The sequence below is a fragment of the Guyanagaster necrorhizus genome, assembly GCF_019112545.1.
Source record: "Guyanagaster necrorhizus MCA 3950 unplaced genomic scaffold BT62scaffold_75, whole genome shotgun sequence".
NCBI classification, from domain to species: domain Eukaryota; kingdom Fungi; phylum Basidiomycota; class Agaricomycetes; order Agaricales; family Physalacriaceae; genus Guyanagaster; species Guyanagaster necrorhizus.
Genome location: NW_025064954.1, coordinates 14,875 through 34,721, shown reverse-complemented (window position 1 = coordinate 34,721; position 19,847 = coordinate 14,875). Strand labels below are relative to the sequence as shown.

Sequence of the window (19,847 nt, the reverse complement as noted above, 5' to 3'; positions counted from 1 at the left end):
GTTATTTCTGGAACAATGATGTCAAGGCTGTACAGCTTTGATATTTTATCTCCATGGCTGATTATCTTGCCATATGATGAGATAATATCCATTCTGGACTCTTTGAATTTAAGTTCAAATCCAGCATCTATAATGCACCCTATCAACATAAGATTGAATGGTGCATCAGGACAGTGGATACACTTCTTTAGTGTGACTGGAGTGATCTTTTCCCCTTCAACCATTTTAATCTTGACAGTTCCCCTTCCTAAACCCTTGGTTTTTCCTACACCAATGACTTCATGTCCTGGAGTTTCAACATAGTCAGAAAAATATAATCTATTTTTGACTATATGTCTGGTGGTGCCAGAGTCCTCTAGCCATGATACTCCTGAGAGTGAAGTAAGTGCGACGTCTGTTGCACAAAATATGTAGTCATCTTCTTCTGAGTCCAATTTGGCAATATGTGCCTGAGTCTGGCTCTTTCCCTTTCCTTTCCATGACTTTCCAGAATTCTTCTTCCCATTTGGGCAATTTGTTCTGATGTGATCAGTTTCCCCACATCTGTAACATGTGACTTTTGAATTGGACTTCTTGCCATGTGCTGCAAGTGTCGTGGTCCGATCAGAAGTCTTTTCCTTTAGTCAGATGTCTTCCTGAAGAATTCGGGAAATCAACTTGTAAGAATCTTTCAAGTCAGCAGTATCCACTGATGAGATGAATGAATTCCATGATTCCAGGAGTGATGTAAGCAGTGTGATAGAGAAGTCCTCCTCCTTGACTTTCTGCTTAAGGGATGCCAGCTCCTCCTGATAGGACCTCAAAGTCCTAATATGCTCCTCTATGTTTCCTCCTTCTTTGCACTGAGCTCTGAAGAATTTCCTTCTGACAAGGACAATTCCCATGGGTCCCCTAGACTCATACATATCTTCCAGAGCTTTCCAGGCTTCTGCCGAAGCCTTTGAACCAGCAATATATACCAGCAGGCCATCAGAAACCCGCAATCTTATTGTTGAAAGAGCCTTCCTATCGCTCTTCTTCCAATCTGCCACCAGTGTCGTGTCTGCCGGGGCCGGAATGCTTCCATCTGCATAATCAATCAGTCCTAAATCGGTTAGGATATCGATCATCTTGATTTTCCATGTCGGATAATTTTCCGGGCCCTTAAGGGGGTCAATTCTATACACGGACTGGCTATCCATGCGGTTCTATGTGTGTATGTAAAGTATGAAAGGGTGCGAAGTGAGTAGCGATGTAAGTTCAGTTATGGCTGGGGCCCATAACCTGTTGTAAGTAGAGAGCAGAGTAATGTACAGAGGATTATTATTAGCCTCTTGGGAGAGAGACATTCTACTTAAATACATTTTGTATTACTTCGAGATCTTTCTACGAGATACTAAATAAGTCCGGATCACGATCCAAGTCAGCTGCCGCTGACTGGCATCGTATCTTCGAGTACATTCTCGTACTCGCTCGGGATTGCTATCCCAACAGGTGTGAACGGGTCATTCAAAAAGATAACGCGCCATACTCTCCGGTGCAAATACGGAACAAATGGATGAAACAAATCCGGAGAAGACTGGAACTAGACTGCCTAATGATACGAAAGCGTTTTGGCAAGAAGGCTCTCCAGAAAGACCTAGTCTTAAGGACGTGGTCCGGTGTTATCGAAAACGAGCATCGGCTTCCTAAAGACTGGACAGAAATAGACGGGGCCTTAGTGGGTATGGAGTAAACGGGCCGGGGAAGCACAAGGTAAGTATGGGGACGGTGCGAAAGAAGGAGTTGTTCCCCGGCAAATTCTTCAGTCCCGAGTCCCACACTCTTCGGTGCGTAAAGTATTTCCTCGCGATGAACACGAAAACACACTTGAAATTGAAGCACTAACTACACATGCTTGGTTTAAGCTCCTGGCAACAAATATGGCTGCACGTTGGAAGCGACTGTGTCGCTGGACCGCCTCTGCGATAGCCCCCGCCAAAAAATAAAAAATAAAATTTAAAAAAAGACAGGGTGGCACAGACTTGCGGCCCGTACTGATTTACGAATCGATGGGAACCGGCACATTCTGTCTCTCTGCCATCCATGCGCTCGTGCATATCGCAAGACACCGGATCGAAAACCTGCAACGGATATAGCCCCGATCGCTCAGGGAACACAAACGGACCTTTGTCATTACAACGATCCCGTCTCGCGGTAAATTTTCTTGCTTGGTGGCCTTACCCAAGAACATCTCGGATTGCCCGTTGGAGTAGACCTAATGATGGGAAGCTCGAAGGTAAGCGCGAGTAAAGGCAGGCGTACATTGGCGGTATCGAAAGTGTTGATTCCAGTGTCGTACCTTGGCGGGAATCAGGTTGGGATCAAGGAACGAGGATAATAGGTATGTATGCTGCTTCGATTTTCTGGATGCTCTCTTCTTCATTCTGCACTCAGTTAAACCAATCCGGGCTCCCATACGCCGCACAACCTAGAATGATTTTTGATACCTTCAGTCCCGAGGAACCGAGGGTTACTGCAGACGTCCGATGAGCTCTGATCCCCACAACTGCTGGGGGATGGACCGTAAGGCATGTTTATGCTTGCAGGCGAGGACATTGCGTTGTTAGTCGAAGAAAGAGGACGGCTTTACGACTCCCATCCATGATGTCAGCTATGGTTGGGTTTGGCCATTCCTGATTGGGACCTTGTTGCCGATACAACGAAGGAACAACTACGACACAACAGAAAGGAACAATTATGACATAACACAAAGCGCCGTGTGAGTAGAATGCGACCATCAGTGAGGCTGCCAGTCGCCAACCTCAGTGCAGGCCGCCGTTCCGTTCTAGGATAGCGACGTCCTTGGGTATGATGAGACTGCAGAAGGCCAGGACGTAGTGACGATAAGACCATCGCATTGAAAACCACCTCTATTCGTCCGTGTTTAATTTCCAGAGCATGACAGAGGACCAGACGCCATCGGAAGAACGCAAGAATATGCGAGGATGGTACAGCACTGAGCCACAATCTTTTATCCAGTCCAGCTCAAAAGCCATAAAGATAGTGACTAGCCTATCACGCTGTAAGCCGCAGGAAGAGGGGGTGTTGTACTCGCGGGCATCTTCCGTATCACTGGCCCATTCGTTGGTTCTTAAAATGTGCACCCTGTTGCGCAAAGGTCCATTCTCTGTGACGCAATCGACATATGCTATCGAAACTTCAACGCCCCTTTTCAGTACCTGTCGTTTCAGATGAGATAAACGCTAGTATATCAAGGCAGGGTCACTGGTCTGTATTGCTGAGGAAGGTGCTCTCTCACCTGGCGCAGGTAAAGAAGTGTCCTAAGATGATATATGGAATTTCGCTCAGCATTTACATCGCGCTTGCAACTAGGCATAGTAGTAATCGTTCCACTGACCTGGTAGACGATTAACCATTTCTTCCTTTCGTCACTCTGATACGGCAACATTTAACAATCCACAGCGAGCTTTGGATTCCAGCGAACGAGACTCTCTATGCTCCGTCTTTGATGATATAACGTTCGGTCGCGAACGGGATGTCGTGGATGATGCATGATAGTTCAGCGCCGTTGGTTCTGGGGATTCTTATCCGTCGATTTGCTAGAAAATGCCATTAAATTTCTCAGAGGAAGCCCAGTATTGCTCCTCTTCACCAGTTCATCCAGCTCTTCAATGTTCGAGGGTCCAAACGCTCTTGCTGATACTCCTGGAAGAAACGAAATCGTGCCAGATGGCACAAATGGTGAGAAGTCTGTCAAATCCGTGTTGGATTAGCAAGCAGGAGCTCCGTCGTATCCCGCCGGCGGAGCTCAATACCCCTTTATGTCGGGATGGACTACATATATTGAATACGGTCCGTCGAGCACCCTCACCACGTTTCTGCTTATCGCTACGCTGTGTGAGGGTGAGTATCTACTTATATTACTTTGTTTATGTTACTGATTGGTATCCTGTAGTCTACATTATAGCTAACAGTGTACTCTATTAGGTGCTACGAACGCGCGTCACTTTCTTAGAATGCGCTGATCGTGCTTCCTCATAGCTTTGTAAGGCCTGCCTTCAAGCTAGGGATTCTGCTTGCTATTTCATTTCCAGGTTCCTTGGACAGCAGCTTCAATTCCTTGCGTCCTTTTCTCAACTTCGTTACATGGTCATCTTGAGATGCCTTTACCGCAGAACTTTCTGGACGATAACATGAAAAATAGCAAGCAAAAACCTGTCGAATACATCCAAAACCAATATATACAAAGCAAGAAAACAGAGTCCAATCAAATCCCACTTATTCCTCGACAGGCGTGCTGGTACCTTCCCCATCGCTACTCAACGCTATCCAGTCCTCCTCCGTTGGAACATATGACACTGACGGAATCTTCGCCCCTTTGGCTCTCAAAAACCTCACAACCTCAGTAGCGTTCCTCCACCCTTCCCCGCTCTCCTCAAACCCATATGTCTTCGCTAAATGCCTGCTCGCCTTCACTTTCTTCCCCGTCTCCCCCCGCTCTAGCTGATCAAAGAACACAGCGAGCGCTTTCACAGCTTCCACTCGCGCACGCAGGATGTGTCGCATGATCCTCCGCGTAGGAGGGCGGCGCTTCCGGCGCGATCTGACAGGTGGTTCGTTTGCAGTGAGGAGGTCAGCTGGACCAGGAAGGCCCGTCCGCGCGTCACCTGGTGTCGTGAGCGCAGCGGAAGGTTCAGGGGTGGAGCTGTTCGGTCTATCTATCCAGGGATTCTCTTTCGGAAGGACAGGTGTAGTGTACTGCGACAGGGCAGCGAGGGAGAGATCCATGCCCTTCGGCGCCCAAACGCCGATAAGGGCGCGCCATGTTGCGTATAGCCGTTTCGCGCTGGGAAAGCTTAGTATCGGCATTCTTAACGTCGACAACAGGTAGAAAACACATACTGTTCGTAGTTATCTGCAGAATTCATCTGTCAGTCTGGGAAATCTTTTTGATGGAGCAGTAGTACATACCATCAATTAATGTGTTATGATAGCGCGCAAAAAGATACACAATAACAGCAGCAGCCAATGCCCCTGCGGAGGAATAACGGAGGAAGGCCCACAAGAAGAAAAACGCTGCAGGGTATACCATCATCATGGAAAGTAAACCGAACACGATCTTATTCTGGGCTTGAGTCTCTTCCTCATCCTCAACCAGACGTGCCCCAAGCCGAGCCATGAAATACACAGGTATATGAACAACAACGGGGAAAAGGAAAAAAGGTAGACGGGCAAGGCAAGCTAGTGTGTCACGTAAGAGTATGAGAAGGGTGATGAGGCGACTAGGGAGAGGCGTAGGCACGCTGGGGTCTAATGAGCGGGGCAACGGCATGCCCGAGAGGACAGAGTTGGTGAGATTAGCTGATTGTAGTAATGAATAGTATTCAAGCAAGTTTCGCTTTGCTGACATGAAATTAGCAGTAGCATCTGTAGTCGAAAACAAGTCGACAAGCCTAGAGAAAAATTAGCTAGTACACGAGATAAGAATAAGCTCACGTACGTCTGAGATATGATCACAAACTCATCCATATTTATAGATTTTTCGTCGTTCCACATCAAATCGCGAGCTATGCGGGCAGTATACAGTGTGTCCCTTTTGACATGTCAGTAGCAAGATATCATGCGGTGCGCCGAGAGCCTACCAGTCGGGTGCATTGATGGTGGATTCAATCAGCTCATTCTCGAGCGTCCTTGTCAGAGATTTTGCAGCCAAGCGTGCCTCGCCCTCTGTCGGGTCATTGAATTGTTTGAGGTACGCGTCCATTAAGATTGGACGCCCAAACCTGCAGCAGCATTTATGAAGCGAAAAGTTGACTGAGTAAATATAAGACTTACTCAACGATAACCTGTTGAAATGGTTACATGTCAGCTCCGGACAGCTACAAGACAGTCTAAGGTACGCACATTGCTCCGATATTTGGACTTGTTCGTGTACACTATTGCTGCGGGTATAATTTTCACCTCAGTGGAGGGAGCTTTTTCCGGGTTCTCCTTGAGCCATTTTGTGTATTCCAAAGCTGCCCAAGCTGCACCATCCTTGACCTGCATGATCCGCGGCTCGGTGTAACTAGTTCCCTCAGGAAACAGCGCTACAGCACCACCCTTGGCTAGCGCTTCAAAGGTTCCTTTGAACAAGACTTGACGATCCTTGGACTTGCGGTCGACGGGGATGTTTCCTGTTGAAAGGAGTATGTATCGTACGACCGGGTTGGCATAAAGGCTCGCTGCAGTCCAGCTCAATAGCCTGGTATCAAGAGAAGCAGAAGAACGCACCTTTGCTCCAATAATGTAATATCCGCTGGTAAGGAAAACTTGTCGCTGTAGTCCCCTTTAACACGGAGAGACAGTAGGGGTTGGAGCGACGTACAGAGGATAATAGGGTCCAATATCATGTTATGGTGGGTCGCAGCACTGTTTATTGTCGGTGAAGGTGTCAATAAAGATACGATAGGCAACCGACACAATGATAGGGCCATCCTTAGGCACATTCTCCCCTCCGATGACCCGTATTTCGGTGAAAAACGAGGCTGCAGCAACACCCACAACGTATCGTATAGCCTTGTGAAGGAGAAAATATTCACTCGACATTGGCACGTCGAGAGGCAAACTGAGGACGGGTGTCGACGAGTGTCGCTGGCAGAAATTGTCTGAGTGAACGTGCTCTATTACCCTAAGGTAGTTAGGGGAGCCCACTATTTAAGCTATGATCAAGGTGAAAACATGAAATGTTGCAGATTTAGCCGCTTATATCCATATATAGATTAATTTGGACTAAACCTTGACAGCCTGCCCAAAAACGAACTACGACAACCCATCTACCCAGACATGTTTCTCTGCTGCATTCGGAAGCGCGGCCCACTTTCAAGACAATTTTAGAGCCTACTGCAATACGTGTAACGTGTCAGCCTTTCGTTTGTCTCAAGCGTGGAACCTCCCCTCGCGCGCGCGAGACTCGAATTCGATCTAAAAGTCGACCCTTTATTCTAATTTTCGCGTGGATGACAGAGGGGATAACTATCACATACCGCTTTTATACCTGCCTGGCCACTTCTCTTAATCATGCTGGCTGGTACTATCGAGTCTTGCAGAGGGACCTTGCTGCACGGTTAATTCATATGATATCTTGCACCTACCGCCCAGGTGCATTCACACCGAGACGAAGACATTGCGTAGCGGATTTCGATTCTCTGCATCACCACGTAATGGGCGGCTACTAGTATCGTAGCAGTGTGACCGTTGATCTTGATTGCGCACTTCGTTATAACTTTTCTATCACCCGTCTTATTGGTGAACCAAACATTTGCCATTGGTATCGCCGAAACCTCGGAAGACAACATGTCCTCGGACATGGGATCTGTTGCAGAATGGTGCCGATAGTATGTCGATTCGTTCATTGCGTGACATCTCAGTCTGACAATAGCAAGTTGCATTGCGGGCGTAGGTGATGGCGCATACTTCCGCTGCCACTTTTTTCCAGAGAAAAACATTGTCTAATGTTAGAGTGAAAAGATGGATCGGAGCCCAGTGACGGCGGTATGTTCACGTTATCATAAGGTCCTCGGCGCCGGACACATTTCGAGAAGCAAGGAAGGTATTCCTTGACTAAACATCTCTTTCTGCTTAGTTCCACATCTTACATCATTAATCCGGATTTCCGGCTAGAGTCCTTAATAACGCGCATCTTTCGCTGGAAAATACAAAAGCTACAATCCCTCTTCAACTACCAAGTACACAGAATGACTAACAATATTGTTAGGCTTTCTAGTACCAACCCTTTCATGTGTTCCACACTCATGGCTGGGTTTAGGAATCACCGATGTGCAACGGTAGGACTTCATCCTGCCCACTCAAGGTCATTATTATCGGTGCAGGAATCTCGGGCCTTTCCGCTGCCATCTGCCTGGCAAAGGCTGGACATATCGTCACAGTCTTAGAGAGCCGATCTGACCTTCGAGAGATTGGTGCAGGAATCCAAATTGCTCCCAGTAAGCCCATTTCAATTCTGCTCAGAAGAAAAGATCTGATTGTCTGTCGATATAGACACGTCTCGCCTCCTCATTCGATGGGGTCTTAAACCTTCGTTAGACGAGGTTTCCGACCTCCCTGAAGATTTCTCTGTGTTACGGTGTATGTGATCTTCTGCATGACCATCTTTGCCTAGTATTAATACATACCAGACGACAACGGCAGTGTCTTGGACTTTGTGCCCTATGGATCTGCTATGGCCGAAGCACAAGGTGCTCCGTATTATTGCCTACACGTACGTCTGTTCCTCCAGTATCCTCCGATCCTTACCGTTATTACAGAGACGCGACTTAATTGACATACTGCACGACACTGCGCGTCCGCTGGTGAAGAGCAGGCTCAACAGCAAAGTAACTTCAATCGACCCCGCCAACGTCTCCGTCACTTTACACACGGGCGAAGTCCTCGAAGCTGATCTTATCATCGGCGCTGATGGCATTAATAGTGTTACGCGTGATATTGTGGCAGAAGTGCCAGTTCGCTCTATACCCAGCGGAGAAGCCGCCTTTCGTGCTACCATCGACACAACTCGGATGCTGTCTGATCCCGACCTTCGTCCTTTGGCCGAAAAGCCGCAAATCAGCGCATGGATAGGACCCCACAAGCACGTAGTCGGATATAATATAGTGCGTTCTCTTCATATAATTGTAAAAGATGAGGTTCAACATTGATAAATGAATGTACTAGGGAAGAAATAAATACAACTTCGTTATACTCCACGAAGACGACACCGAGGATTCCATGGCCTTATGGACTCGACCTGGAGATATCGAACAAATGAAGAAGGAAATTTCTGGTTGGGAGCCTCGGTAAACTTCGACATGTCAGTTGATTGATTTCTCTAACGAACCTCTCCAAGAGTTGGAAAACTATTGGACCTTGTCACCTCTTCGATCGTAGGCTCTCTCAAAGGTCTCGAAACTCCACTGCAGTCTTGGGTGCATAAGAATGGACGCATTTCTTTAATCGGGGATGCTTGTCACCCAATGTTGGTAAGTGTTTTGTATATTGTATACCGCCAGTCAAGCTGTTAAGCATCCACGTAGCCATATCGGGCGCAAGCTGCCTCAATGGCCGTATGTTCTTCATTCCCTCTATGATGAATACTAGTAGTTAACTACTTCCCTCGGGTCGCTCAGATCGAAGATGCCACCGTGCTCGGTAACCTGTTCGCCCACATCACAGACAAAGATCAAATCCCATCTCTCTTAGAAGCCTACGAAAGTCTCCGACGCCCTCGTGCTACCGAAACCACCGATGGCTGTTGGTCTGATAAGACAATGTTTCACCTGGAAGACGGTCCGGAACAACGTGCGCGAGATGAGGCTCTCAAAGCGATGATGGGCAAGATTTCCGGGAGCGGTCGGAACTACGACGTTCAATATGGGTATGATGTGGATGCAGTTATGACTGATTGGTGGAAAGAGCGTGACTAGGATTCCATACCCACACAAATACATGACGGATGAAATTTCGAATAGACACTTTCTGGGGCTTTGACAAGATATTCTTAGCGCCAACCACGGAACGATAAAGGTTTGCTGGGTTTTGGACCTAGTAATGTTCCCACTTGACATTCTGCTGACGCAAGAGACCTTATCCTGGGTAACAAAGCATGTTAAGTTGAAGATCATACACTACCTGTTCCACAGTGTCAACAGCTTTTGCCGATTACGTACTAAACGCATAGCATGAGTTGTAGGTGTTCAATTGTTAGTGCCAAACTTTATTGATCTCACTGTGGGCTCGCAGTTTTGGGTTATATGAGGGTAAGACAAGACATAGTGTGATACTATTTCTATGGACGGAGGCCATGCGAATTTTGTGCCTGGAGGCATAGTCAGTAGCAGGATGGCTGAAGGCTGGGCGTTCGGATTCTTGCGCCGAGTAATGAAATAAATAAAAGGTTGCCGACAAAAAGATGAAGTGAAAGTTATCGTCACCCAAGAGGCGCCTGAGTTAAAGTTCACACCAGGAAGATGAACTTTTCTCGCACACCTGAATTCGGGGATGGAGGCAAACTATATTTTGGAAGATCTAAGACCAAGATCTGCTGAAAGAGATGCATCGACGAAGTTTGAGAGCACACAGATTCGGTGTAAAATCAGTGCGAAAAGGAATCTCGGTTCGACTGCTGGAGTTCACATAGATTCCTCCTTCCGCGACCATCTCTTATGCTTGGTACGTTTGGATCCGAGACCATGGCTTGTGGATGTACTATCTGTTTGCCAATATCTCGTCAGCCTACCTTGCGATGGCGGTGACTGCTCTACATTGCTCTTATTGTACCTGCTATAGGGCACGTCTATTGCTCCCGCTGCGTATCGGACCACACTTCGAAAACTACAGCAGATGGATTTACGGCTCTGTGTCCGGCATGCAGGAAATCGTTTCACATAGGTCAGTCACTATAGCCATTCATCGTGTCTCATGGTCGTAGGCGGTGCTCTCGTCACTCCATCGGTAAGATCCTTGCCGCTATTCCGTGCCTGAAGACCTGTTGAAAGGTCAGTTGCAGCTGCAGAGTCTAGCTCCGCAATTTCATCGATATATCATGCTAAGCATTGGCAAGTTTACATCGACATGACCCCTTCTGAAAATACGCGAAATTTGGAGGACAATAAGTAGCCTTTACGCCAACCTCCTAGTTTTGACAAAACATGTCGGGCGTGTTGTTCCTTTGCAATTCTTCAAGAAACATGAATCCGCTTCATGGGCCATGTCTTGGCGGGCGATAGTAAGCACTGTACCGATTCTGCAGTTGACTTCGCCTTCACTAATTGTCGAAATCAAAATACTGGACTCGGGAAGTTTTGAAGGCTGAAATAAGGTCGATATGGTTGCTTTGTGTAGGACATTTCCTTTGACCGTTGAACATTGATGTCAGCGATAAAACTGCGGTCAGCAAGGAAAGGTTAAGTGCACCTTCGGATTTAACAGGATTTCTTTCGGCCTATGTAGTGAGGGGCAACGTACGAAACATGGAAACATTACAGAAAAGTGAGCACGTTGACACGTCTCCGGCGTCATACACACCAGCGACCTTTCGTCTTGAAAGTGGCCATGACATTGACGACCCCCTTCTGATATCGGGTTTCCCTTTATTCGATTTGATCGAAGAAACGATGAATCATATTGTTGTATTATTATGTATATATGTAGCCTAGAGGCGCAGCAATCAAAATGCCGCAGCATCTCGAAACATTACTCCTAGTATACGCAGCACCTGCAAATTGTGCACACGTCAAATATCAACTAATTTGATTAACGCCTCGATTCCTCTCGGTTTGCTCTCGATTCAAGAAAAAAATGACCACGAATATAGTCAACTGATAACAGCATCGACGACATACAACTTGAATGTACAGAACTACTGAGAGAGAGGGGGCTCCGCCCAGCAGTCGCGGGAATAGTTAGAGAGAGAAAGAATGATGAACTTGGATCTCGTCCATCTGAAATGAACAAGGGGACCGGACGAGAGGTAAATCTCCGACGGACGAGCCCAAAGACAAGTATTCGTCGTCTGCTGAGTATTGAATGAAAATATACGACCTTTCTAGAGTCAGTCAATAGGTTTATTATTCAAGTGGCCGGATGAAAGTGATGGGGACGTGGAGGAGGAAGGGCAGAAAGCAGTTCATGCTCTCCACGGATGTTGATGAAAGAATACTATCAGAAAATGTCAGATGGCGTAAACATCACAAGATACGGAAGGCAACACTCACGTCAACCGCATTGCGGGAATTACTTAGACTTGGCGCAGCAAAGAAGGGCCTTAAACCCATGCGCTCGAGCTTCTCGAACCAAGCACCGAAATTGTTAATGCTTAATTCGCCCTTGTCGTCATCAGAAGAGACGGCGACGGAGAGAAGGAGCTGGCCGAAGGGAAGGACGGGTTCGCGTTTGGGAGGGGGTAAAGCGCGGCGCGGCGGAGGATAAGGCGCACGGCTGGCCAGTTGGGGGAAGTCATACTCATCCAAGAAGGCATCAAGGACGGCAAAATCGGATTCAGAGTTGATATCAAACTTCAGGATGTCAATGAATTTGTGTCCGTTGGTTTCAAGAAGGTCGTCGAGAGGGTTGGTTGGGACTGTGGCGGGGACGTCTGACTCTTCGGTGGCAGTCGTCTCTTCTTCCTCAGTAACGACATCAGTCTGAAACGTTGGGTCATTACATGCGACATAAAAAGATGGATCGAAAGGTTCTTACGTTCTCCGATGGCTTGTCACCATAACCGAATACTGTGCATGCGGCAGATCGGTCCTCTACTGTTGTTTCGAAGGACGAGCCGTCAGCACCTGAGAAAACGCAGATTAAATGGATGTTTGATAAATGAAATGACAAAAATGATATACCGATCGAGTATACAACACACTGCTCCTTCGGAGCGATGTACTCGAAACCACAGACCCATTTTCCACCGTCCTCCGGCTCACCGAGAAGCTCGAGATGGTGAGGACAACGGAAAGCAGGAGCAAAAGATTTCCCTGAGGATTTTGGACCGAATGAGAACGAGAAATGTTATACTGAGAAAAGACTTACAAGATGGAGCAGCCTCATCGGCAGATTCCTTACGGTGCTTCACGTACTCTTGGTAGTGCTTTTCGCTCTTCTGGAGCGCAGCATCTTTGGGAATGCACGGTCGCGGCCGATGAGCCTTGATCGAGGGAGACCCCGCTTCGTCTTCAGGGCACGGCTTTTCATGCTTGTCGTGCTTGCCAGGTTTGTGAGGCGGCGGAGGCGGTGGCGGAGGTCCATGATGAGGATGTTCTCCTTCTGGTCCATGAGGGGGATGTTCCCATTCATCGTCGTCTTGGAATGCAGGACGATGTCCGTGTTGGTGCTCACCCCAGACCATGGGCGGAGTTGGCCTGGAATCCCTGTGACCGTGGAATTCGTGGGGAGGCGGTGGACCCCAGTGCGAATGCGGCGGCGGCGGAGGCATACCGTAGGATTGCTCGCCATCTGACGGTGGTGGTGGCGGCGGGCCCCACCAGTGGTGCGGTGGTGGTGGAGGCGCGTCGCCATCAGGAGACGGAGGAGGGTGACCCCAGAATGGGGGCGGAAGAGGCGGGTGCTTGCCTTCTGGACCGCCGTGCTTCCCATGGTGCATGGGGCCAAATGGGGGCGGGGGCGGTGGTCCCCATGGACCGGGAGGTGGCGGTCCGTAGCCCCATGGACGTCCCTGGTACTGATCAGGATGCGGCGGATGTCCTTGGAAGGTCTCGTAACCACGAGAAGGCGGCGGTGGGGGCCCATGACGTCCGACCTGGAAGCCATGCTCCTGGACTGCTCCTTGACAGTACATGTCATTCATGTGAGCGCGAGCAGCATAGTCATATGGAGGGGGGCGACCGCCCCATGTAGAGCCAGAGAAGGGAGAATCATGAGAAGAATTAACATAGAGAAGAATGATAACGAATGACAGGACGATTAAAAAAATCGTATAACGCGGGTGACGCGCTGAGAGAGCCTCGAGTTTGGAGTTCATCTCGAAAAAAGGTGCTTTCGTCGCACAGTGAGGTGGGAAACGTTGACGGCAGCGATATGGGGATGGACAAGGATTCCATCAGGACCAGAGCTTGTTATAAAAAAGATTCCTATCCGCAGCAGTTTACAACTACGCGCGCCGTAAAGATTCCATTACCCGGTATGGCAATTCCAGCCCCTGTCAGTCCGACTCTCCGCAACACTGCAAAGTCGGACCCTTGAAATGAAAATACGTCGACGTCCCGGGAAAATGAAGGATAAAATATATATCCACCTGGGACACAAGGCACTCGTACCTCGATAACCACTCGTTTCTCCAGTCGTTGGCTGCGCGTGCCGTTACATTTAGAAGCCACAGAAGGAAGTCAACTGCTGCCACGTAAACGTTGCAGAGATAAATTATTATTGTCCTCGGGAACCACGAAGCCAAACATCTTCCCGGCGTAGTTGCGCAGTGACCATTGTGATTAGTTAGCTTCGTTAGCATTACCCCGTAACGCCATTATCGATTCACAACGTCCGGCGTTCTGACAGCTGATAAGATCACTTGGCAAGGCGGTATGAGCCAAACCTGTCGCAGCTATCGTGCACAGTCCTGCACACGAGAACAATACTACGTACGCAGCAGCGGCCATCGAGGGCGAAATGGGCGCGATAAAGGTTCTCGCCGAATTTATCAACCGGACGATCACGGCGTGACGAGTCCCGTGCCTGGGCTGACTACATCAGGTTTGGGCTTATCAACCACTTGGATTCTCGATACCACCACCACCGTCACCATCATGCCTCGCACAGCGGAAACAGCCAGTTTTGCGGTCAGTTACAGCACCTGCAGGCGAACTGGAGTCTGAGTATCTGCCTATAAAGTTCAACCACACCATGATCCGGGTGAAGGACCCCAAGGTATCCCTTCAATTTTATACCGAAGTACGTGCCCGCAACCATTTGTTTTTGCTGAGCTTCCAATGCTGCGGCAGATCATTGGCATGGATCTTCTCTCTGGTGCACTTAACCACAGACAAACTTGCTCCCACCTCTTTGGTTGACATCGGTATCACAGAAAAGGATTTCGGGGACTTCACTCTATACTTCCTTGGATTCGATCACTCCGGTGGCGCACTTAGCGCCAAGGAAAAAGAAGAGACCAGGTTTTCTCGTGAAGGTTCGTCTTCTTGCCTGTCTATGAGGCTTAATCGTAACGAATCTTCGTCCTGATGTAGGCATACTCGAGCTCACCCACAACCATGGCACGGAATCGGATCCGAACTTCCAGGGATATGCCAGTGGAAACTCGGAGCCCGGCCGGGGCTTTGGACACATCGCTATAACGGTTGATGATGTTGAAAAAGCTTGCGAACGATTCGAACAGCTGGGAGTTGCCTTCAAGAAGGTGGATGTTCACTCAAGTTTGTCGCCGTTCGTATATTGACAATCTCCTTCAGAGGCCCAGCGATGGGAAGATGAGACACATCGCTTTTATTCTGGACCCTGATGGGTATGTGTTCACCTCGTTCTTTGTTGTTTGAATAATGACATGATGGGTAACAGCTACTGGATTGAAATTGTGCCCCGCGTCATTAAGTTTGATTGAGATAGGAAGAAAAATCAAGTTAACCAAGAGTGTATTAGTACGTCTTACATGTAACACCGTGCCTACCGAGTGATACCTCTATAGTATGAATTACATGTACTTATATTGGTTCTTCATCAAGTTCTTGCTGTTATCTTTTCGGAAAAGTAAAGACGATGTCTACATCGGGAAATCAATATTGTTTGTCAATTCCGATAGCCGAAGGTTCTCGTTGCCTAGCCGCACCACTTGAAGATTGTTCGCTCAGCATGAAACGAACATATGCATTTCCGCAGGTCTGTCATGGCCGCCGCCCCAGGTGGTGAGAAAACAGCAAAAGGCACCTTCATTCTGTCGCAGGAAAATGCCAAAAAGATGGAGATAATCGCCGAATGTAAGATTCCAATCCGTCTGTATGATCCGGTCGTGTTATTCTTTGCGAGTTGATATGAAAGGCCGCCGTGGACGTCAAGCTCCAGAGAGAGCACCAGCTGGGCCAGCGTGCTGCGGTCAAGATGTTCGAAGCATGGTGGCGTTGAACTTCGAAAGCGAGTAGAACGTTTGTTTGTGGTTCTTGTGGTTCGCGATGCGATTGGCGCTGGCTTGAAGATTAGATTAGAAATATAGCGGCAACCGACGACTGGACCCCCATCATTCTATGCTGTTACTTAGCGCATCGATCGAATCCGAAGTCGGCATGTCGACATTCTTCAGGCGGGGGCAGTTCGATGCCTTATAAAGAGACGGGTATCAAAGAATCCGGGTTAAGTAGGTGTAGCGAATGTATGTAGAGTCATATTATCTTCATGGGCGACATGGACGTCCACTAAGTTCATCTACCAGCAGTGTAGTCGACAAAGGGAAACGATGCATTGGAGGAAAGAGGTCACACGACAAGCGCTAAGACATTAATATTCAATGAGCATTAATGGAGGCGCGAGCCATGTTAAAGGATGCGAATATTGTGCCCTAGTTTGATGGAAGCTTTCAACTTGGAGATCCAGATAATCACACTGGACGTAGGACCAATTGATTGTATTGACCACAGAGAAAACGGAGAACTCAATCAGAGACTTGGAGATGTACAGTCATGACATTGTTATTCACAGGACTACTCTCGCCCCGGACCGTGCCGGGGCTCGTGGTTGTTACTCTCACGGACTGTGACATGTTCGGCGTCTGGGGCTGCTCAGCGCCTTTGGCCTCTTCACCTTCACTCAAGTGCACCGGCTCCTCAAGATTGAGACCGCCTTAGGGCTCGTGGCGGTTCAGCCTTTCCAACGTTTATTGCCTCGAGTAAGTTTCAATATTCTTTGTTATTCTTTGAATGTTCATTTCGTATAATGTCAGCAATCATTCAGCAATTCAAACGTCCATCTCTGGTCTTCAAGCGTGCCCTAAGGCTTCAATCTTGTTCATCAAATATTATTTGAGACTCCGGACATTGTTGCATTATCAAAGTGCCAGTGGATTGCCCTGTATGTCCCCAAAGCTAGAGTAAGCTCTCTGTCGTATTCTAATTATATATTCTCTAGTATACTTCCTGCCGAAAATGACGTCTACATTTGTCCCCGTGGATTTGTCGTCCTTTGATCCCGCATTCGCATCGTCCTTGCCCCAATATCGACACCCAACACACTCTCCCAGAATCGTAGAGCTTCTTCAGACCAACAAGCCGCCTCTTTCTCCTGAACAGGATGTCCTTGCAGCCCTAATGGCTTCAGGAGATGAGTATCTTGCCGAAGTCGACAAGAAGATTGCTGCCACTCGCCAGCTTCTCCATTTTCTATCAACGGAAAGGGACCAAATCGTCTCCAATCTTTCTGACGCGAAAATCTTGACCCATCCCGTTCGCCAGCTCGGGGATGATGTCCTCTGTGAAATTTTCAGTCGTTGCGTCCCAGAATTGGATGCGGAGAGGAGTTTCTCATCCCTGGATCCCCGTCAGGCTCCGTGGACACTCCCAAGTTTGTACATCATGGAGGAGAGTTGCCCTTCGAACCGGTCGGTTGTGGTCGACTGTAGCGGTTAATATGCAAAAAGACCTTTCCGCCGCTTTCCAGCTGGGCATACAGTTGTCTAGGGCACAAGGGCATGTTTTATCCGTTCACGTTTTTGGGTCCAGTAGGAGGTGGACAGGATGGACTGCCATGTCAGTGGAACAGACACTTCTTTTCCAGATGCTCCGTTCGAGCGCGCCAAATTGGACAAGGTTGACATGCTGTTTGCCATATCCATTTTACTAATTCCTATCACCATTCAAAGGCTTTCCTGGCCGCCTTGAATATCTACACGCTGAAATGGCTTGGATGAGAGGGACCGATGCTGCATCTACTTCGGACACCTTTTCAATGACCCCATTCCTCCGAAATCTTGTCATTGAAGGGCCGCCGTATACGGCACACGTATTTACACCCTCTTTCGCACACCCGAGAACTGCCAACGTTTCAACGCTAAGCATTATCGGTATGAACCCCACTGACAAATGTCTCAGTCTGTTGAGAAGCTTCCCACTTGTGCGAAACGTCGATCTGTTTTGCATAAAGTCGCAGATCGCATCGGGACAGCCCTTGACCTTTCCTTATGTGTCGCATCTTGGCTTGATCGAGGGATTTAGAAGAAGTATCGCGGATATGCATTCGCGTGTGGTTTTGCCGTGCATTACCCTCCTGTTTTCCTTTTAATCGGTGTCCCCTCGCAGAGTCCCCATATTCTCGAATTTCCCGACGTACGCACCTGTGATTGGATGAGGAAAATCACAGCATTCGAACTAAAGGATTGCGATGGATGCCTCGGTAGTGATAATGCGAGAGCAACCATCGCCTTTCTCCGCGAGCTCCCTCACTTACGCCAATTGTTTATGGAACTGACGGATCTCCCTCTCGTTGACTGTATCGTCACGAGCCTGGTGTTTTCACCTACCAAAGATGATAATATTGCTCCGCAGTTGCGTGCGTTGGCTATGAGAAAGCTTCCCACTCTTTTTGACGGTGGCAGTCTGGTGACTGTCGTGGCATCTCGTCGAGGCATAAACACCAGGTCCACCTCCAAGGAGTATCGCTCATGTTCATGTTTGGAGGAAGTGCAGCTCGGGCGTCCTCTAAGCGTATCTGATTCCGCCTTGGCGAGTCAATGGGAGAGTTTGTGCAACAATGGTTTAAAAGTGACATATGAATAACAATGCAATGAAGGCAGTTTGGCATCTCCTATGATGTTCGACGGAAGGAAACGTTCTTGGGAAGTTGAGCATGGATAGATGGGTGGCTACCACCCGCCCTTGTCTGCGTAGCCTATCAGCATGTAAATCCACTTCGCTCGTCATCGTTATTGACCTGTAAATGGCATTGACTGTCACGACTCCCGTATGAAGACAGATTTAATGCCCTCCGGTATCTCGTGGCCGACCTTGAAGTTACCGCGGGCATCATAAAGTACACATGTTCTCTTAACACACAATCCTGTATAATCAATGGACCTAATCTCAGCCTTCTGATACCCCGGTGAATCTGCTAAGAAAGAGGGTAAGGAGGGTATGCCAAAGTTGCTGCGATGAAGGGATAGGCCCGGGGACAGCAGAAGAACGCTCGTGGTTGGGTTTTGTGGGCCGATAATTCCTTTCGCCACCTGTGGCTATGACGATGAGCGTTCGGCTTTCAATCGTTGGGGCGTCGAGATGTCAAAACTACCACATATTCCCATAATGGTACCTTGCACTGAATATTTCGCATAGATGATTGGACAGACAGCTCCATACGATCGAAGGGAGCAAGGCACGTAAACGGTCCCAGCAGCTGCTATGCTTGAGCCAAATACTGGTGGTATTTGTGCTCCTAGATTTCATGGGGTGAAGCACCATCGCTCTTTAGGTATCTAGCTTATTTCTCGTTGTTACAACTTCGACGCTGACTGTAGTTGTCCCTCCGTATCTCAGACATCCCTGCGGACGTCATTGTATCTCTAATACCAGGATTGCTCAAGTTCCAATATCCCGGAAATCAAGATGGGGCTGGTTCAAATTACTGCTCTCATCCCCATCTCATACGTATCTAGGCCGACCTCATATCCCAGACTTGAGCGTCGTGATCAGGTATTCATACAGGTGTCCAGCCTTCATGGAAGCGATACTGGAGACAAATGTCTGCTCTCTGTTCATCAACAACCTGCAATGGTTTACATTCAGTCTTAGCAACCGCATCGACTTCCAGTATCTCGACAAAATGTCCACACTGACATCAAGTACCCTTCAAGTTCTCTCGCTGGCATTCAATTGCCATGGGTATTTGTGTCTGCTTCTCTTTGGTTGGTATTCTTATCTGAAATATGGCAGCAAGCGAATCACGCTATTTCCCATGGAACGAGCTTCCTATTGTCGGAATTGGACATTTGCGAAAGACTTGCTTTCGTAGTCACATGCGGAAACGATGGGCCTCCGAGCTCCACGTCGTAGCGAAAGTGGAGCAAATTCGACCAGATCCTCTCAGGCCCACTGTTTGACAGTGAGTTTCGAACGCTGATGATACAGGTGCAGAAGAAGTCGCCAGATGATCACGAATGGGAAGGAAGTTGGTTGGCCCAGCTGTTAGAGAGCCTATTAGTAAGAGCGAGGCTCCTTAAAAGCACAATTGTCTCGGCTGACAGGAAAGGGTAAACTTTCTGTTGGGATAGCAATCCCGAGCGAGTACGAGAACGTACTCGAAGATACGATGCCAGTCAGCGGCAGCTGACTTGGATCGTGATCCGGACTTATTTAGTATCTCGTAGAAAGATCTCGAAGTAATAC

General features: G+C 48.3%; 13 protein-coding genes across 13 annotated transcripts; 8 read left to right on the top strand and 5 right to left on the bottom strand.

Annotated features, from left to right (window-relative positions):
- Positions 1-1,245: 1,245 nt before the first annotated feature.
- BT62DRAFT_1014009 (uncharacterized protein) lies at positions 1,246-1,714 on the top strand (the record flags this gene model as incomplete). Its single annotated transcript, XM_043178142.1, has 2 exons — positions 1,246-1,268; positions 1,360-1,714. 2 exons carry the CDS (start codon positions 1,246-1,248, stop codon positions 1,712-1,714), a joined length of 378 nt encoding a protein of 125 aa, XP_043032896.1.
- A 429-nt stretch (positions 1,715-2,143) lies between these two features.
- On the bottom strand, positions 2,144-2,489 carry BT62DRAFT_872075 (Aldo/keto reductase; the record flags this gene model as incomplete). Its single annotated transcript, XM_043182525.1, has 3 exons — positions 2,144-2,236; positions 2,284-2,320; positions 2,422-2,489. Coding segments are annotated over 3 exons (198 nt in total), but the record flags the coding sequence as incomplete, so codon positions are not given.
- A 256-nt stretch (positions 2,490-2,745) lies between these two features.
- Positions 2,746-3,718, bottom strand: BT62DRAFT_1081622 (uncharacterized protein). The gene is made up of 3 exons (XM_043179683.1): positions 3,635-3,718; positions 3,281-3,581; positions 2,746-3,224 (listed from the first exon to the last, which is right to left on the bottom strand). The coding sequence occupies exons 2-3, from the start codon at positions 3,428-3,430 to the stop codon at positions 2,892-2,894; spliced, it is 483 nt and encodes a 160-aa protein (XP_043032894.1). The 5' UTR covers positions 3,431-3,581; positions 3,635-3,718; the 3' UTR covers positions 2,746-2,891.
- BT62DRAFT_1014006 (uncharacterized protein) lies at positions 3,654-3,969 on the top strand (the record flags this gene model as incomplete). Its single annotated transcript, XM_043178141.1, has 3 exons — positions 3,654-3,704; positions 3,756-3,885; positions 3,938-3,969. The coding sequence occupies 3 exons, from the start codon at positions 3,654-3,656 to the stop codon at positions 3,967-3,969; spliced, it is 213 nt and encodes a 70-aa protein (XP_043032893.1).
- Positions 3,970-4,184: 215 nt separating this feature from the next.
- Positions 4,185-6,570, bottom strand: BT62DRAFT_976901 (uncharacterized protein; the record flags this gene model as incomplete). Its single annotated transcript, XM_043189250.1, has 10 exons — positions 4,185-4,828; positions 4,885-4,897; positions 4,954-5,435; positions 5,483-5,575; positions 5,625-5,765; positions 5,818-5,828; positions 5,887-6,206; positions 6,256-6,300; positions 6,350-6,393; positions 6,443-6,570. The coding sequence occupies 10 exons, from the start codon at positions 6,568-6,570 to the stop codon at positions 4,261-4,263; spliced, it is 1,845 nt and encodes a 614-aa protein (XP_043032892.1). The 3' UTR covers positions 4,185-4,260.
- Positions 6,571-7,695: 1,125 nt separating this feature from the next.
- BT62DRAFT_976898 (FAD/NAD(P)-binding domain-containing protein) lies at positions 7,696-9,900 on the top strand. The gene is made up of 10 exons (XM_043189249.1): positions 7,696-7,733; positions 7,790-7,967; positions 8,023-8,109; positions 8,160-8,242; positions 8,289-8,633; positions 8,695-8,816; positions 8,867-8,999; positions 9,054-9,083; positions 9,147-9,705; positions 9,760-9,900. Exons 1-9 carry the CDS (start codon positions 7,719-7,721, stop codon positions 9,441-9,443), a joined length of 1,290 nt encoding a protein of 429 aa, XP_043032891.1. The 5' UTR covers positions 7,696-7,718; the 3' UTR covers positions 9,444-9,705; positions 9,760-9,900.
- Positions 9,901-10,172: 272 nt separating this feature from the next.
- On the top strand, positions 10,173-10,565 carry BT62DRAFT_739045 (uncharacterized protein). The gene is made up of 2 exons (XM_043182102.1): positions 10,173-10,470; positions 10,526-10,565. The coding sequence occupies exon 1, from the start codon at positions 10,220-10,222 to the stop codon at positions 10,445-10,447; it is 228 nt and encodes a 75-aa protein (XP_043032890.1). The 5' UTR covers positions 10,173-10,219; the 3' UTR covers positions 10,448-10,470; positions 10,526-10,565.
- Positions 10,566-11,589: 1,024 nt separating this feature from the next.
- Positions 11,590-13,315, bottom strand: BT62DRAFT_924749 (uncharacterized protein; the record flags this gene model as incomplete). The annotated part of the gene is made up of 5 exons (XM_043184654.1): positions 11,590-11,676; positions 11,733-12,161; positions 12,217-12,305; positions 12,363-12,494; positions 12,550-13,315. The coding sequence occupies 5 exons, from the start codon at positions 13,313-13,315 to the stop codon at positions 11,590-11,592; spliced, it is 1,503 nt and encodes a 500-aa protein (XP_043032889.1).
- A 273-nt stretch (positions 13,316-13,588) lies between these two features.
- Positions 13,589-14,217, bottom strand: BT62DRAFT_739027 (uncharacterized protein). Its single transcript, XM_043182101.1, has 3 exons — positions 14,119-14,217; positions 13,772-14,043; positions 13,589-13,714 (listed from the first exon to the last, which is right to left on the bottom strand). The coding sequence occupies exons 2-3, from the start codon at positions 13,982-13,984 to the stop codon at positions 13,679-13,681; spliced, it is 249 nt and encodes an 82-aa protein (XP_043032888.1). The 5' UTR covers positions 13,985-14,043; positions 14,119-14,217; the 3' UTR covers positions 13,589-13,678.
- On the top strand, positions 14,120-15,262 carry BT62DRAFT_958029 (glyoxalase I). The gene is made up of 7 exons (XM_043188438.1): positions 14,120-14,312; positions 14,365-14,424; positions 14,475-14,499; positions 14,558-14,659; positions 14,718-14,887; positions 14,940-14,992; positions 15,046-15,262. Exons 1-7 carry the CDS (start codon positions 14,280-14,282, stop codon positions 15,086-15,088), a joined length of 486 nt encoding a protein of 161 aa, XP_043032887.1. The 5' UTR covers positions 14,120-14,279; the 3' UTR covers positions 15,089-15,262.
- A 982-nt stretch (positions 15,263-16,244) lies between these two features.
- BT62DRAFT_738935 (uncharacterized protein) lies at positions 16,245-17,204 on the top strand. Its single transcript, XM_043182098.1, has 3 exons — positions 16,245-16,363; positions 16,418-16,545; positions 16,603-17,204. The coding sequence occupies exon 3, from the start codon at positions 16,620-16,622 to the stop codon at positions 17,097-17,099; it is 480 nt and encodes a 159-aa protein (XP_043032886.1). The 5' UTR covers positions 16,245-16,363; positions 16,418-16,545; positions 16,603-16,619; the 3' UTR covers positions 17,100-17,204.
- BT62DRAFT_738941 (uncharacterized protein) lies at positions 16,844-17,889 on the top strand. Its single transcript, XM_043182100.1, has 2 exons — positions 16,844-17,279; positions 17,333-17,889. The coding sequence occupies exons 1-2, from the start codon at positions 17,162-17,164 to the stop codon at positions 17,749-17,751; spliced, it is 537 nt and encodes a 178-aa protein (XP_043032885.1). The 5' UTR covers positions 16,844-17,161; the 3' UTR covers positions 17,752-17,889.
- BT62DRAFT_738937 (uncharacterized protein) lies at positions 17,712-18,332 on the top strand. Its single transcript, XM_043182099.1, has one exon. The coding sequence runs from the start codon at positions 17,814-17,816 to the stop codon at positions 18,243-18,245; it is 432 nt and encodes a 143-aa protein (XP_043032884.1). The 5' UTR covers positions 17,712-17,813; the 3' UTR covers positions 18,246-18,332.
- The last annotated feature ends 1,515 nt before the right edge of the window (positions 18,333-19,847 follow it).

What these genes read in the sequence shown, in the direction of transcription:
- BT62DRAFT_1081622 (XM_043179683.1), bottom strand. Translation starts at nt 3,430, where the DNA reads ATGTTGCCGTATCAGAGTGACGAAAGGAAGAAATGGTTAATCGTCTAC. An exon ending in CACTTCTTTACCTGCGCCAG is followed by an intron (nt 3,225 to 3,280) that starts GTGAGAGAGCAC and finishes TTGATATACTAG; the next exon opens with CGTTTATCTCATCTGAAACG.
- BT62DRAFT_976898 (XM_043189249.1), top strand. An exon ending in CTCCGTATTATTGCCTACAC is followed by an intron (nt 8,243 to 8,288) that starts GTACGTCTGTTC and finishes CCGTTATTACAG; the next exon opens with AGACGCGACTTAATTGACAT. An exon ending in ATGCTTGTCACCCAATGTTG is followed by an intron (nt 9,000 to 9,053) that starts GTAAGTGTTTTG and finishes GCATCCACGTAG; the next exon opens with CCATATCGGGCGCAAGCTGC.
- BT62DRAFT_739045 (XM_043182102.1), top strand. Translation starts at nt 10,220, where the DNA reads ATGTACTATCTGTTTGCCAATATCTCGTCAGCCTACCTTGCGATGGCG.
- BT62DRAFT_739027 (XM_043182101.1), bottom strand. Translation starts at nt 13,984, where the DNA reads ATGCTAACGAAGCTAACTAATCACAATGGTCACTGCGCAACTACGCCG. An exon ending in ACGAGTGCCTTGTGTCCCAG is followed by an intron (nt 13,715 to 13,771) that starts GTGGATATATAT and finishes TTTCATTTCAAG; the next exon opens with GGTCCGACTTTGCAGTGTTG.
- BT62DRAFT_958029 (XM_043188438.1), top strand. Translation starts at nt 14,280, where the DNA reads ATGCCTCGCACAGCGGAAACAGCCAGTTTTGCG. An exon ending in TGGCATGGATCTTCTCTCTG is followed by an intron (nt 14,500 to 14,557) that starts GTGCACTTAACC and finishes TCGGTATCACAG; the next exon opens with AAAAGGATTTCGGGGACTTC. An exon ending in TGGGAGTTGCCTTCAAGAAG is followed by an intron (nt 14,888 to 14,939) that starts GTGGATGTTCAC and finishes AATCTCCTTCAG; the next exon opens with AGGCCCAGCGATGGGAAGAT.
- BT62DRAFT_738935 (XM_043182098.1), top strand. Translation starts at nt 16,620, where the DNA reads ATGACGTCTACATTTGTCCCCGTGGATTTGTCGTCCTTTGATCCCGCA.
- BT62DRAFT_738941 (XM_043182100.1), top strand. Translation starts at nt 17,162, where the DNA reads ATGTTTTATCCGTTCACGTTTTTGGGTCCAGTAGGAGGTGGACAGGAT. An exon ending in AGCGCGCCAAATTGGACAAG is followed by an intron (nt 17,280 to 17,332) that starts GTTGACATGCTG and finishes CACCATTCAAAG; the next exon opens with GCTTTCCTGGCCGCCTTGAA.
- BT62DRAFT_738937 (XM_043182099.1), top strand. Translation starts at nt 17,814, where the DNA reads ATGAGGAAAATCACAGCATTCGAACTAAAGGATTGCGATGGATGCCTC.